The 13,849-nt window shown below is 53.1% G+C and overlaps 6 protein-coding genes and 1 non-coding gene across 7 annotated transcripts; 4 read left to right on the top strand and 3 right to left on the bottom strand.

The window, feature by feature from the left end:
- Nucleotides 1–2: 2 nt before the first annotated feature.
- On the top strand, nucleotides 3–75 carry BO88DRAFT_t126. The gene has a single exon. It is a non-coding gene; the product is annotated as a tRNA-Thr (tRNA).
- Nucleotides 76–297: 222 nt separating this feature from the next.
- BO88DRAFT_404251 (uncharacterized protein) lies at nucleotides 298–1,180 on the bottom strand. The gene is made up of 2 exons (XM_025706568.1): nucleotides 1,097–1,180; nucleotides 298–956 (listed from the first exon to the last, which is right to left on the bottom strand). Exon 2 carries the CDS (start codon nucleotides 941–943, stop codon nucleotides 746–748), a length of 198 nt encoding a protein of 65 aa, XP_025563702.1. The 5' UTR covers nucleotides 944–956; nucleotides 1,097–1,180; the 3' UTR covers nucleotides 298–745.
- Nucleotides 1,181–1,954: 774 nt separating this feature from the next.
- Nucleotides 1,955–6,033, top strand: BO88DRAFT_338733 (U6 snRNP complex subunit PRP24; the record flags this gene model as incomplete). The annotated part of the gene is made up of 4 exons (XM_025702992.1): nucleotides 1,955–4,528; nucleotides 4,583–4,810; nucleotides 4,865–5,221; nucleotides 5,281–6,033. 4 exons carry the CDS (start codon nucleotides 1,955–1,957, stop codon nucleotides 6,031–6,033), a joined length of 3,912 nt encoding a protein of 1,303 aa, XP_025563701.1.
- Nucleotides 6,034–6,856: 823 nt separating this feature from the next.
- BO88DRAFT_270236 (uncharacterized protein) lies at nucleotides 6,857–7,645 on the bottom strand. Its single transcript, XM_025702348.1, has one exon. The coding sequence runs from the start codon at nucleotides 7,405–7,407 to the stop codon at nucleotides 7,030–7,032; it is 378 nt and encodes a 125-aa protein (XP_025563700.1). The 5' UTR covers nucleotides 7,408–7,645; the 3' UTR covers nucleotides 6,857–7,029.
- Nucleotides 7,441–8,428, top strand: BO88DRAFT_404247 (uncharacterized protein). The gene is made up of 4 exons (XM_025706567.1): nucleotides 7,441–7,580; nucleotides 7,708–7,769; nucleotides 7,834–8,124; nucleotides 8,179–8,428. The coding sequence occupies exons 1-4, from the start codon at nucleotides 7,481–7,483 to the stop codon at nucleotides 8,353–8,355; spliced, it is 630 nt and encodes a 209-aa protein (XP_025563699.1). The 5' UTR covers nucleotides 7,441–7,480; the 3' UTR covers nucleotides 8,356–8,428.
- A 729-nt stretch (nucleotides 8,429–9,157) lies between these two features.
- Nucleotides 9,158–10,215, top strand: BO88DRAFT_443271 (phytanoyl-CoA dioxygenase family protein; the record flags this gene model as incomplete). The annotated part of the gene is made up of 1 exon (XM_025710006.1): nucleotides 9,158–10,215. The coding sequence occupies exon 1, from the start codon at nucleotides 9,271–9,273 to the stop codon at nucleotides 10,213–10,215; it is 945 nt and encodes a 314-aa protein (XP_025563698.1). The 5' UTR covers nucleotides 9,158–9,270.
- A 21-nt stretch (nucleotides 10,216–10,236) lies between these two features.
- On the bottom strand, nucleotides 10,237–12,088 carry BO88DRAFT_404246 (snoRNA-binding rRNA-processing protein UTP15). The gene has a single exon (XM_025706566.1). It carries the CDS (start codon nucleotides 11,974–11,976, stop codon nucleotides 10,351–10,353), a length of 1,626 nt encoding a protein of 541 aa, XP_025563697.1. The 5' UTR covers nucleotides 11,977–12,088; the 3' UTR covers nucleotides 10,237–10,350.
- Between the last annotated feature and the right edge of the window lie 1,761 nt (nucleotides 12,089–13,849).

Genomic DNA, 13,849 nt, shown 5'->3' with positions numbered 1-13,849 from the left:
CAGCTTCTATGGCTCAGTTGGTAGAGCGCATGACTAGTAATCATGAGGTCCGCGGTTCGAATCCGCGTGGAAGCATTTTTTGCTCTTTCGTCATTCCGTGACATCGTCAAGCCTCCACAGCCCGCAGAGCCAATCATACGGGGGGACTGGTGGCCGAGCGCATCACTAGTCGAGATGAAATCCTCGGGTCGAGTCCGAGTGTGAGCCTGCATCGCTAGCCTTGTAGAGGTGTAGGGGGGTTGTTGAGCCGGGGCAGTAGATAGGTAACAAGCAACTCATCTATGACTGACTGTCCGGGAAGGTTGTAAACAACCCTCGTCATATTTTTGTCTTTCTTTGCTTCACAGTATACACAGCACAGTTACTAGCAATTGGGGAAAAACAAATAAAAGTAGAGTAGGGGTAGGATATAACTAAGGAGAAACACCGAGGTCGTTGGCGGGGAAAAAGCAGGAACCTCCCCTCCCCGTGCACCCTTTTCTTTTTCACAATGACGATGACGATATTCCAGGCACTTGCATGGGTGGTTAGCAGCTAACTAGCTGGATCGTCACAGCTCTGGATCGTTTCAGATGGTGGGTGAGTATTTTCTTATTTTCTTTTTTTGTCTGCTAGTATTGTTAATTCTTCAAGTCCGAAGTGGAGGGTAGCTAGGTAAGTAGGTAGATAGATAGAGAGATGATATAGGGTGTAGTTGTCTTTTGGTGATTGATTGATTGATGGATTGACTGACTGTTAGTTAATATTAATTATATGAACCATTACTTATCCTCTCTGCTGTCTGCCTCTGCTCAGCTTTTCTCATGCCGAGCTCAACTCCCATCTCCACCGCGTCGATCCACTGCTCTCTTCTCATCGGCCTCACATATCTTTTCCTCACTCTGGTCTTTTCCGTTCTCCTCCCTCCCTCCCTTTTCTTTCCTCTTTTTCCATCCTCTGCCATCCAGGGACTTCCCGTGCGTGTTTGTTCCCACGTTTCCCTTTTCTTTCTTGCCCTGTATGCTTCAGCCTTCCTGCCCCCATCGACCCATTTTCTCCTCCTTTCCCCCCATCCGTTCCCGCCGAGAACTTCTCCGCTGACCACCAGCCCGTCCAGGTTCGCTATCGCTCGGACCAGGAGAGCTTAAGCCTTAAGCCTTGGGAGTCCGTCGGTCCCTCCACGCAGAAGTGTCTCGTTCTCGTTCTCCCTCCGTCCGCGCCTCACTTTAGCAGCGTTTCGCAAGCGCCCAACTCGTCAAGCTCTCTTCTACCTGCAGAGAACTACCAAAAGGGCCAGAAACCAGCAAAATAGAAAATCAAATACAAGATTCAGAGAAACGGAAGAGGAACAAACTAACTAACAACAACAACAACGATAATTCACCACATCTCGTCAATTGTTTAGTTTTTCCCTTTTTATTTTCCTTTAGATCCACACCTTTTTTTCCCTTTCTGATTTTCTTTTCTTTTTCCTTCTTCTTCCTCTCTTCTTCTCTGAATCTCTTTTCCACCTGTCATACTTTCTTCACTTCCAGACTTTTTATTGTCTTTGTTTTCCTTCGGGACTAATTCCCTTTCCACTCCATCATTTTTACTGCAAACTCCGGCCACCTCTCCACCTCTCAGGACCAATACAAGGACAAGGAACGGCCAAATCCTGGACAGTTAACCTTCGCCCGGTCATAAGGTCTGGACAAGACAGGCTGTTGAACCGGTGCAGGAATGGACTCGTTGATGAGGCATCTTGCGGTGGTTCTTTTAATCTAGGTTTCCCTTAATTTCTTGCCTTATTTACTTGACATTTCCTTTTACCCTTTGATTCTCTGCCTGAGGTCCTTAAACTTCCCTTCGGCTCTGCTACTTACGTCAGCACCAGTCTCGCTGGCGCTTTGACTCTTTCCTCTATCCATCAGCTTTGGCATTTGCCGTTCCCTGGTCCTTCTTCCCTCCCCCGCCAGTCCGGCCACCAGTCTTGATGATGGACATCAATTCACTCCTTTCGCCCCAGGATGCCAATTCACAGTCCGGGCGCTCAACCCCCTCCGCGGGTCCTTCCTCCGTCCCCAATAATTCCTCTTCCTCTGCCCCGACCTCTGCTCCTCATCCGAAGCCCTTGCGAAAGAGTCGCCCCGGCTCGACCAAGCAAGGCATGACTTCCTCGCCGCTTGCGCAGCATGTCTATGCCCCATCCCACCTGCCTGAACCTTCGCCGCCCGCCATAAGTCCCAAGGTCGGTCCTAGCGTGGGAGGTGGGAATGGTACTCCCCCAGCGGCTGATCTTCCTCCCCCAAGACAACCGTCTACCCCCGGCATGGACACCCTGGCCGACCTGGCATCAATGCAGCACCATCAACCGCCGCGATCCAATGCCCCTATCCTGCGCAGCACCGAGGCGTACGAGCACCAGCTGTCCCCTTCCACCATGTACCCCCACGTCAACCCAATCTCTCACAACACTCCTACCCCGCGCTCCTCCTTTGATATCGCAATGTCGGATGGTCCGCGCGAAAGCGCTCGTCGAAGCTATATGGATACCTCCTTGGTCCCCAACGCCCAGCGACAGGCGACGGAACTGTTCGCTCAGATTCAGGAAAACCCTCAGTCCTACGACGCGCATGTTCGCTTCGTTCGCCTTTTGCACGCGGGCTTCGTCAACCACGTCTACCCTCCGAATAACCCCGATATCCATGGCGACCCCCGGAAGTACGATCTGCTCAAAGACATGCGGACGGCTCGAGAGGAGATGGACAAATTGTTTGCTATGGGTGAGGATCTCTGGGCGGAGTGGATTCAGGATGAAAGCATGCTGGCACAATCGGTGGAAGAGCGCATCGCAGTGATGGAGCTCTGTCAGCGTTCGATCGAGGAGGAATACGGTAGCACCAAGCTGTGGGGCATCTACGGTGAGTGGCTCCTGTATCTCTACAACTCGGCCAACGGCGACGCCAGTCAAAGCCAGTGGACCGAGGAAGACCGCATGGTCGGTCGCGAAGTCTTTTCTTGGCAGTCCGTCCTCGACGTGTGGCAACGAGGTGCCGAATCAACACGGTGGAGAATTCACGACAGCCATCTGGTCTGGGATCGATTCCTTGACTTGCTCGTGCAAGATCTCTCCCGCAACCCATCACAGGACAAGATCAACCATGTAAGAGGGTTCTTCGACCTCCGCCTCGCGACTCCCCATGCCACCTGGGATCAAACCTTCCAGTTATTTTCCGGGTTCATCTCGACGTATTACAACGCGAACTACGAGAATATCATGGCAGAAATGGCCGGGAAATATTCTACGGCAAGCAAGGAGACGTACTCCGCCCGCGAAGATTTCGAGATCCGGTTGCGCAACGCGGCCGAGGCGGGCGACATGGGACAGGAATGGGTTGTGTTCACCGAATATCTCGAATGGGAGCTCAATCGCAACCGTCGCAAGCGGCATACAAATTTCGACCTAGTTAATGCAGTATACCAGCGCGCCGTGCTGCGCTTTCCGACCGATGCGAATATGTGGGAAGATTTCATCATGTTCCTCATCGACGAGTCCATGCACGGTAATACAAATACCACGACGATTTCCACACTCGACCGTGCAACCCGGCACTGCCCCTGCTCCGGCAGCCTCTGGTCACAGTACCTGCTCAGTTCCGAGCGGGAAGGCCAGTCGTTTTCCAAGATCGCGGATATCAAGCACAAGGCCACCAGTACGGGTCTGCTGGACGCGGGCGGTATGGAGGAAGTACTCAAAGTGCATACAGCGTGGTGTAGCTACCTTCGTCGACGGGCTTTCCTGTCCGATTCCACCGACGAAGACATTGACGTGGCGGAAGTTGGTATCCGGTCTGCTATCGAAAGCGTCCAGGAACTGGGCGAGAAGAAGTATGGCCGCAACTACCAGGGCGACCCATTGTTCCGGTTGGAGCGCATCTACATTCGTTATCTCAGCGAGAGTGGCAGTTGGGACAGCGCGCGGGAGACTTTCAAGGGTCTCGTGGGACGTCGTGGCAATAGCTACGAGTTCTGGTTGACTTACTACGAGTGGGAGCTGATCTCCTGGAGTAAGTTTGTTCAAAACGAAACTACGATTGATGCCGCCCGGCGCACTCCAAACCCCAGCTACGCCACTGCGGTGCTGAAGCAGGCGATCAAACGAACCGACCTCGATTGGCCCGAGAAGATCATGCAGACCTACATTGCGCACTGCGAGGACTACGAGGACTCGGATGAGCTGCAGCTGGCGATTTTGGAGACGCGCAAAGCGATGAGAGCCGTGACTGCCCGCCGCGAGCGCGACGCAAGGGAGCTGGCCGCGCGGCAGGCTGAACAAGCTGCCGTGGTGGAACAAGCCACCCCGCAGGCGGAAAAGCGCAAACGGGAGGAGGAGACGGGCATGAACGGACTCCCTGCCAAAAGAGCTCGTGCAGAGGAGGCCGAAGTATCGGTTCCCGTGGCCGCCGAGCCGGTCGCTCTTCGTCGTGATCGTGAGAATGCCACGATCGTCGTTAAGAATCTGCCCCATGGCATTACCGAACACAAAGTCCGGCAGTTCTTCCGCCATGTGAGTTGCCCCTTATTTAATGCGTCAAGATTGTAGTAGCTAACTGAGTTATAGTGTGGTACGATCAATAGTGCTAAATTGCTGTCCAGTGATGACGGCAAGTCCGAGACAGCCATCATCGAGTTCAACTCCAAAGATGAGGCCGTTGTGGCACAGACGCGTGATCAGAAGATCATAGATGAGCATACGATTGAGGTTCAGTTTGGATCGGGTTCTACGGTGTTTGTGACCAACTTCCCAGCGACAGCTGATGAACAATACATTCGCGACCTGTTCCGTGAGGTGACTTCCCCCCGGTGTTTCACTGATCCAAACGTTGGCTAACCGACTCTGTAGCACGGCGAGATTATCGATATCCGCTTCCCGTCCCTCAAGTATAACACGCACCGGCGATTCTGCTACGTGCAGTTCAAGACGGCCGGCGAGGCTTATAGCGCAACGCAGTTAGACGGGGCGACGGTGGGCAATGGCCTGCACCTGGTTGCCAAGATCTCGGACCCGACTCGCCGGCAGGACCGCCAGGGCCCCATGTACGAGGGACGCGAGATTCATGTGTCAAACCTCGACTGGAAGGCCAGTGAGCAGGACGTGGAGGAGTTATTCCTACGGTTTGGAACTGTGGAGCTGGTGCGCATCCCGCGCAAGGTGGACGGCGGCAGCAAGGGCTTCTGCTACGTGGTCTTCTCGTCTAAGGTAGGTGTTCCGGAGGATGCGCAAATGCGCGAGACTTTTTAAACTAATGCGTCTTGCAGGAGGAAGCCGAGGCGTCGTTAGTGATGCACGAGCAGCAGTTCCGCTCGCGCCCGCTTCATGTGAAGCTGTCCACCCCGCAAGGGGCCAAACGAAGCGCGACAACCATTTTGTCTCGCGTTGGGACGCGGTCCCCATCGGTCGAGGTCAACGGGGCCAGGCGTGAGGCGAGCGAGGAGGTGCCAAACAGTGAACGGCAAGCACGCACTCTGGGCCTGATGAATGTCCCGGACACGGTGAATGATGCGCGGATCCGAGCACTCGTCGAGCCATATGGCAAGCTGATCAAGATTGTACTGCGACCTGATCACCAGGGAGCGATTGTTGAGTTTGCGGACGTCCATGAAGCTGGCAAAGCGTCCCTGGAGTTGGAAGGGCAGGAAATTACCCCCGGACGCAAACTGCACATTGGCACGGTACCGGAGATGATGAAGCAATCGGCGGAGAAGAAGAGCAGCAACGGACCCAGCCAAGGTAGTAGCGGCAGCAGCAAGGCCAAAGACAAGCCCAGTGGGCTCTTCCCCGTCGCGAAGCCGATCAAGCGCCCGCCGCAGCCAGGCGCGCGCGGCGGCAAGCGCGGCGGGCTGGGAGTGAAACGGGCGACGGCGACGAGCACGGCGAACGGGCAGACGACGACCACGACGACCACGAAGACGACGATGACGACCGACAGCGCAGCCCCGAGCGAGGGGCAGAGCACGAAAAAGAGCAATGAAGACTTCCGAGCGATGATCCAGCGGAGTCGAGCGGGTTGAGGGAGGGCGCGGCGCACAGGATGGCATGGCGGGAACCGGCGTTACCTCTCCGCTTGCTAATGACGACTACTACTCTTACTACTACTCTTGCTAAACTTTGCTAAGATTTCGACTTGGCGTGATGTGAATTTGACCTTCTACCGGCCAGTGCTGATGTTGAGAAGTTCTTGCTGATGCGTTTGCATTTGCCGCTTTGTGTATTATCATATAGCCTTAACCCTGCCGCCGGCTGAAGTTGAATGTAGATTATTATTATCCCCTTTTATTTTAATTGCTTCCATATGAATTGTACCGTTGTAGATGTGGGTAATTTTACTGTAAGGTATTTCCGAATACCATGTCTAGATCGATAGGAATTATCCTATAGTAGGGCTATTTCGAGAATCCTGGCAGATGGGAGCAGCACGTGGACCGACCAGGTTGTGAAGGGAGCAAGTCAACCGGTCGGGGAGTTGCAGGAATTCCTCAGGAGAGAGATCAGTTGATGTTACCACTAACTAGTCTAGTTAGTAGTTAACTAACTAATGAGATATAACCATAGGTCAATGTGACCCGCAGCAACACTGATGAAGACTCAATTCCCGTAAACAAGCTCTCTGGTGACCCGGTGGATGGCCGAGCCCCTTGCTTCCGAAGTTGGCATGATTAATACCTATCTAACATAGTAAAGAGCAAAGAAGCCGGGCAGCAGCTGCAGTGCAACGTTCGGGAATCGGTTGGTAGACACACTTCGAACTTCAACAAAGCAGTCCATCCCCGCCATGAGAGGAGGGCGCTTTGACCGGAAGGATCGACGGTCACTCGGTGGTAGGAATGTTTTATTCGTCTGTTGTCCGCTGATGGCTGAGGGAATTACCGGTGGAGAATGGTGATGGACTGAAGTATCATGCCAGATGGAGGTCCCTTTCCTCGAAACATGCGAACCATGAGGACATGACCAGGTCAGTCTTGTCATACACTACTATTTCTCCCTTCCCCCCTCCTTCTCGGTCCTTTTCACGATGCTGAGGTATTTCTTATGAAGTGGGAGGTCCTCTGAGTCGAGATCAGAGATGTTTTTTCCCTTTCACTTGATGATGATGATAATGCTGAATGGACTGATTTGATGCTTTCGGGGATAAGCTCCCGAGCGCAACTGTCACTGTCACCACCTGACCAGCCCTGCTTGTTTCTGCCTTCAATCCGGCTTTTTAGACCACCTCTTTTTCTCCTCTTCTCCTCTTGATTCCCCTGGTTCTTTTCTTCTTCTTCTTCTTTCTTCTCTTTATCCCGGTCGGGATTCTCAGTGCTACCCCCCCCTATATAACCATCACCTTTATTCATTCTTTTATCTCCCTTCTTCCCCCCTTGGTTTCCCCTTTCACCGCCCCCCATCTACTCACTCGCCTGCACGGGCTCTGCTGCTTGTTGTCGTCATCGCTACTGGCCGCTCGCTTCCCCCGCCGTGATGGATTTCCATCTGGTGCCTCGAGGGGAAGACCGTAATTATACCGGGTTCCTCACCAAAACCATTGTCTATACGGCCTCGTTGATTGTATTTCTGGCCTGTAAGTCATGTGGCGCTCGTCCGATTCGCTAGCTGCATAGTTAGCAATTAGTAGCTCGAGCTCTCCTGCCATCGATGCAATTCGTGCACGCGCACACACGACACAACTAACAAGTCTCTCCACGCAGCTTTCGGTCTCACCGTAGCCTCCATCGTCGTTCCAAAATGGGTCACCTATACGGATAAAGATGTTGGTTTTGCCGTTTCCTCCAACTGCTCCCGATCAGCCACTAACAAGAATAACAACTATCCAGCCCCAATGGCGTTACACCTACGGCCTCCACCGTCGCTGCTCCCATGTAACCGGCTTATGCGAGACTTTTCCCCAGAATGACGAATGCCACGGCGACAACCGCTACTTCTGCTCCATGTGGCGCTCCGTCGGGTTTCTGATGTCGTTCGCCATCGTGTTGGAGGGAATGACCGTGGTCGCGTATTTGATTGTCTTGTCTGGGGGGAAGCGTCTGCGCGAGTCAGGGTGGAAGATAGTCAGTTTGTTGATTATTCTGTCGGCGGCGGTGCAGGCAGCTAGCATGTCGCTTGTGGTGAGTTCCCTGGTGATGATTTGATTTGATTAGTGGCATGCTAAGAAGGGTTAGGCATATCTCGTCGATAATGAAGACCGGTTCGCCAGTGGATGGGTCTTGGATGAGTCGTGGATCTTCTGCACCGTGAGTTGGTGTGTGAGTCTGTTCGTCGCCGGGGTGTTGATCCTGGCGGGTACTACGCTGCCGTCGGAGGGTGGCTATGAGTTGATCCCGGATCAGATCAACTGATTGAGCTTGAGCTCATGGAAGTAAAGGATGGATGCAACAATATAATGAGGAATATGATTTGATTGGTAATGAGTGGCGTTGGTGGATGATTGCAGTATGCTTTTCAGCCTGATGTTATTGTTATTGGTACTTGAAAAGGGTGTAGTTAGCTGGTATAGTTAACGTGATATAATTAAGAGAATATGATGATACTGTCTATTTGTCTTCCATTCCCTCAAAAAACGAATTTAAATCCAGATACTTCCCTTCTCATGCGCACTTACCCTCTCTTTCATCTACATTTTAGTTTCAGATGCTCTAGCCGAGCACTGAACGATCAAGGTAACCGTGTATAGATACCGACTACTTCTAGTTAATCATGATATATGCCCGCATTGCTCTCGCTGGCCTACTGGTATAAAAGTTCCGGATTGATGGTCTAGAACCTGTGTTGTATGAGATATAGCTGCTTTATATTATGAGTGTAGTGCACAGTGTTTGTGTAACTGTTTGCTGTTCCCTTTGCCTTTTATCAGAGTTGTGATCAGTGTTGTGTAGTGAATGCGATCAACCTTTACTCTATGGGAAAGGCGATGTAGGGCCTTTTACTCTTCATTACTACTCTGTATACACACCCTTTATAATGTACCGTTTTCTTACATTAAATCATAACAACAGTCATCAGCTGACCCAACCCAGATAGTTAGTAACTAGTAACTACATCCAGAGATAACCCCCGCCCACCGATAAGCCGATAAGTAACTCAAGTCCCTGCATATAAAAAGCCCATGCACCACTTAACACCGACCCCACCTACTATTTTCCTTCCCCCACACCAACACCAACTAACCAACATCCTCACATTTCATATCCCACTTCACTCACACACACTCACCTCACCATTTAACCACCAAACTCACCACCACAACCACAACCATGCCCGGCCTCACCCCCGACCAACTCTCCACCTTCAACACCACCGGCTACCTCATAATCCCGGACTACCTCACCCCCGCCGAAATCTCCGCCTGCCTCACCGAAACCAACCACCTCCTGACAACCTTCCCACTCGACACCCACCCCCTCACCCAATTCACCACCGGCGACTCCTCACCCACAGACAAACACGTCGGCGACACCTACTTCCTCGAAAGCGGGGACAAAATCCGCTTCTTCTTCGAACCCTCCGCCATCAACCCAGCCACCTCCACCCTGCTCAAGCCCAAACACCAGGCCGTGAACAAAATCGGACATAGTCTGCACACTCTCTCCGAGCCCTTTAAATCCATTACTTTGTCGCAACGGAACGCAGATATCGCCCGATCCCTGGGGTTCAAGGACCCAAGGGTGTTGCAAAGCATGGTGATTTGCAAGCAGCCCGGGATTGGAGGGGCGGTGCCCCCGCACCGCGATAGCGAGTTTCTGTACACGGATCCGCCGAGTGCCGTGGGTTGGTGGATTGCGTTGCAGGATGCCGGGAAGGGGAATGCGAGTTTGGGGATGGTGAGGGGGAGTCATAGACGGGGGGATGGCGGGGTGGGGAGGAGGTTTGTTAGGGTTTATAATGATGATGGTGAGGTGGATGGGACGGGGTTTGTGGAGAATGAGGGGGGGAGGTTTCCTAAGGGTTTGGAGGTGCAGGAGGGTGGTAATGGGGATGGGGAAGAGGAGGTCGAGGTGGTGGATGTCAAGGCGGGGTCGTTGGTGTTGATTCATGGTAATGTGTTGCATAAGAGTGAGAGGAATACGGGGGATAAGAGTCGGTTTGCTTATACGTTTCATGTTATTGAGGGGGCCGAGGGGTGGAAGTATGATGGGAGGAATTGGTTGCAGCCTACTGGGGAGGGGTTTTCGAGGTTGTATGCTGATCATTCTAAGTAGTTAGTATGGGTGTGTAGAAGAGGGTTAAGAAGTATGCATGTATCATCTATGTAGCCACCAAACTCCATCCAGGTATCCAATAGTAGTAACTATAGTACTATAACGGTCATGCTTTTGTTTTTGTTTTGGCCCTGCTCACGCAGCAAGCATCTCCAACATTCCCTTCGTCTGGTACGCTTGATGCGCCATCTCCACCTCGTCGCGCACTCGTCGGTGCAAGCGCTCCACCATCTTGTCGATCTGCGCCGACTGCCCCAGGTTGCCCGAGTAGATGTCCAGCACGTTCATCGCCACCTCCACGCTCAGCTGCACCAGTCGCGGCTCCGTGATGTTCTTGTGCACCCATTGCAGCACCGGCTGCAGCGTCACCTCGTCGCGGTTCTGCAGGGACGCCCGCAGCGCGGACCGATGCCGCAGCGCCGTCAATAGCGTCAATTGTGCCGTCTTGTCGTTCGACCGCAGCACCTGGTCCAGGGCTGCAGAGTACTTCGCCTTGCGCAGGTCGAGTTCCCACGGTTGCTCCTTCTTCCGCTTCTTGAGGTCCCGCCCCTCGATCACAATGTCCACGCCCTCGCCGACAAAGTCCTGTCCGCGCAGGCGCTTCTCCCACCCGGATCCGCGCTGCTTCTTCTGCTTGGCTGCCTTCCGGTCGTGCTCCTCCAGCTTGCCCTCCAGCAGCGCCTGCATCTCCTTGCGACGCTCGCGCTCGCGGATCTTCTGCTGTCCGGACAGCCGGGTCTTGATCGACAGAAGACCGGACTGCATACCGACGGCAATGTGCTTGTCCTCCTGGGCGATGCCCGATGTGATCGCGCGCAGTGAGAGAATGGGCGACGGGTACTTGGAGCCCGAGACCATGTTCCAGCCGGTCGTTTCGAATACCTTCATGTGGCCGTCCAGCGCACCGGAGAGCAGGCGCTCGCCGTTCGACGCCAGCGCCAGCGACGTGACGGTCTTTTGGTGGCTCTGAATCATGTGCAGGGGCTTGCCGGCCACGATATCCAGCACCGCGATCTTGTTGTCGGCCGCCGCAAGCACCGTCGTGCCCGTGGGCATGGGGAGCACCGTCTCGATCGCTGCGCCCATCTTGAATGTCATTGCGGACCGGTTTTCGACACGGGGATCCCACAGTCGCACGGTCCGGTCGTAACTACCGGAGACCACCAGGCCGGAGGAGGCTAGAGATCCCGGCATGAATGCACCGCTGCGCACGTAATCGGTATGGCCGGTGAAGACCTTCTGGCTGTTCTCGCTGGGCAAATCCCACAGGCGTACCGTCCGGTCGTCACTGGCGGTCATGACGCATGTAGGGTCGCTGGGGGAAAATTTCGTGACCCAGACGGGCTGCTTGTGGTCCTTCCATGTCTTCAAGATGGCACGGGAGCTCACGTCGAACACCTGCACCGTACCAGAGTCATCACCGACGGCGATGACTCGCCCATCGGGACGGACATCTGTGCCTCGTACCGTATCATCGAAGCGGGTGATTGTGCGGAGGAGTTTGCGAGTGCGGATGGAGTAGATCTGGACGCGGGCGCCGGTGGTCACGGTGAACACATCGGGGGGTTGGGTGAGGGAGGGGAAGGCGGAGGCAGAGGAGGGAGCGGAAGGTTGCGTGATGAGGTTGACGGGGCCATTGGCAGGCGAGGGGATGAGGAGAGGGTTCTTGAAGGTCTTCCAGTATTGTTGCTCCGGCGTCAAACGAGTCGAGGGCAGCGCCGGCAGCTTGACCTGCTGCAGAGGGAGGACGGGGGCAGCCATGGCTGCGATTGCCCAAGTTGGGATGTGTTGATGGGAAGTGGAATTAAGACTGCCGAATTGTATAAAGAGGAGAGATCAGCCAGCAGCCTGCGCTTTGGACGTTGTCGGCGTCGTCAAAGTGGTTCGGGGAAATTTTTTGGACGGAGCCTCTATCGCATCGGGAAAAGTCTATCGGCGCCCGATTAGGTTTAGCGCGAGATACGCTATAGTCCATTTGGAGTTGATCTCCATCAGCAAAGCATCCATCGGAAAGAATCTTTTGAATTTTGTCGTTTTGACATTCTTAGATCGAGTTATATTGCTATGAATTATGGCTTGAGTAGCTCTCACTCATGGATAGTGTGCTTTCTCAGGTGTCTACGATGGGTATCTCATGAGATAGTCCTCGATATTGTGAGAGATATTTTGTTAATAGTATTAGTAGATGGACAGTAGTCACTGATTCCCGATCATTATGAAGATAGAGTCCAGAGAAATGTTGTATTGAGGTCTATGTGGTTGAGTGCTGACCCCGAGAGTGACTTGTAGGATAGCATTTGACAGAAGCATTCTTAAGGACTCTTAGAAGACCGGAAACCATTTCTAAGAAGAACAATTGTCTCAATTGCAGTATAGTTATATATTAAGATATATACAGGTCAATTTATGCCATTAAATAGTCGTCAGGCTCTTCCTTCCTGCTCAGTTCTTAGTATAGATGAGTGGGTAGAACAAAAGTACCTCGCGGCTGGTCTGTCCGGGCCGTAGCTTCCCTGACACTAACAACAGCATATCTACTATCTACAACGGAGAAAGCCACACAAATGTTCATACATCAAATCCACACAAACAACACATAGTGCCCTCTCCTCTCTGCTTTTTTTTACTGCTCTTATCCCCGTATCCATCATTGGACTGCAACCAGCAAACGTCCAGACCGCATCCAAAGGCCCAGGCCCATCTCACCGCCGGACGCCAAACCACGTCATGAATCATGAGCTGAAACTACTGCAAAGCTGGTTGAAGTCAGTATCGGTGACCCTTTCAGAGAATGCGCTTACTAGAGCTCCGTTACCATTGCTGACCGGTAGCTCCTATCTAGATCCCAGTCACCGTCTGCTCCACTGGCTATGCGTGTTGACCAACACAGACCCAAACATTGGACAACTTGGACTCGAGGTCTTGAACAGCCTCAACAGCCTCATCAACGCCTTACCAAAAATGATATCCACCTCACCTCACAGTCAAGTTTGACTAGATGTGACGATGTCTCCGACCTCATGCCCTATCACCAATCAAGGCCCACTTGAGCACTGATATCTATGCTGTCACCATCAGACAATGGTAGCTTAGATTAGCCAAGGACCATTGTGGAGTGAGACATTGACCGTTTTGATTCTGATCGGGCAGGATTGGAGTTATACTTGGGTATACAGAATGGATCATGCTATGGATCACTTGTGGGGAGCTTGATCTAGGTATGTGCCTGGCCGAACTTTTCCCGTCTACAGGGCGATTGCCTGGTTCGGGGGAAATAAGCATGGAGACCATGCCAATCGCATTGCTCCATAGCAAGCTTCCAGTTGCGGCAGATTCCTACTCGAGTGGGGTTTGTCCTTGATTTCTCGTTCCCTGATTTCTCCAGGCTCTTCATCTTTTTGACTTTACACGGAAGCCCAGACACCCGCTATTGGCCAGCTTGCCAGGCACCCGGGACACCGTGGGAAGCGTCCGACCCATCCTTATTCGTGCCCGGCCGTGCAGAGCCGATCAGCCACACCCCAGCTGCCGCTGCCGATCGTCTTGTGGAATGTCACAGGCTACTAACTACACTAACCACTAACCAGTTAACCGCCTGCGTTCCACGTGGGTGCGACCTCAAGGTTAGTCTAGA

The sequence above is a fragment of the Aspergillus vadensis genome (genome assembly GCF_003184925.1).
Source record: "Aspergillus vadensis CBS 113365 unplaced genomic scaffold BO88scaffold_9, whole genome shotgun sequence".
Classification (NCBI taxonomy): domain Eukaryota; kingdom Fungi; phylum Ascomycota; class Eurotiomycetes; order Eurotiales; family Aspergillaceae; genus Aspergillus; species Aspergillus vadensis.
Note: the sequence above shows the minus strand (reverse complement) of the source record. Positions and strands in the feature narration are given on the sequence as shown.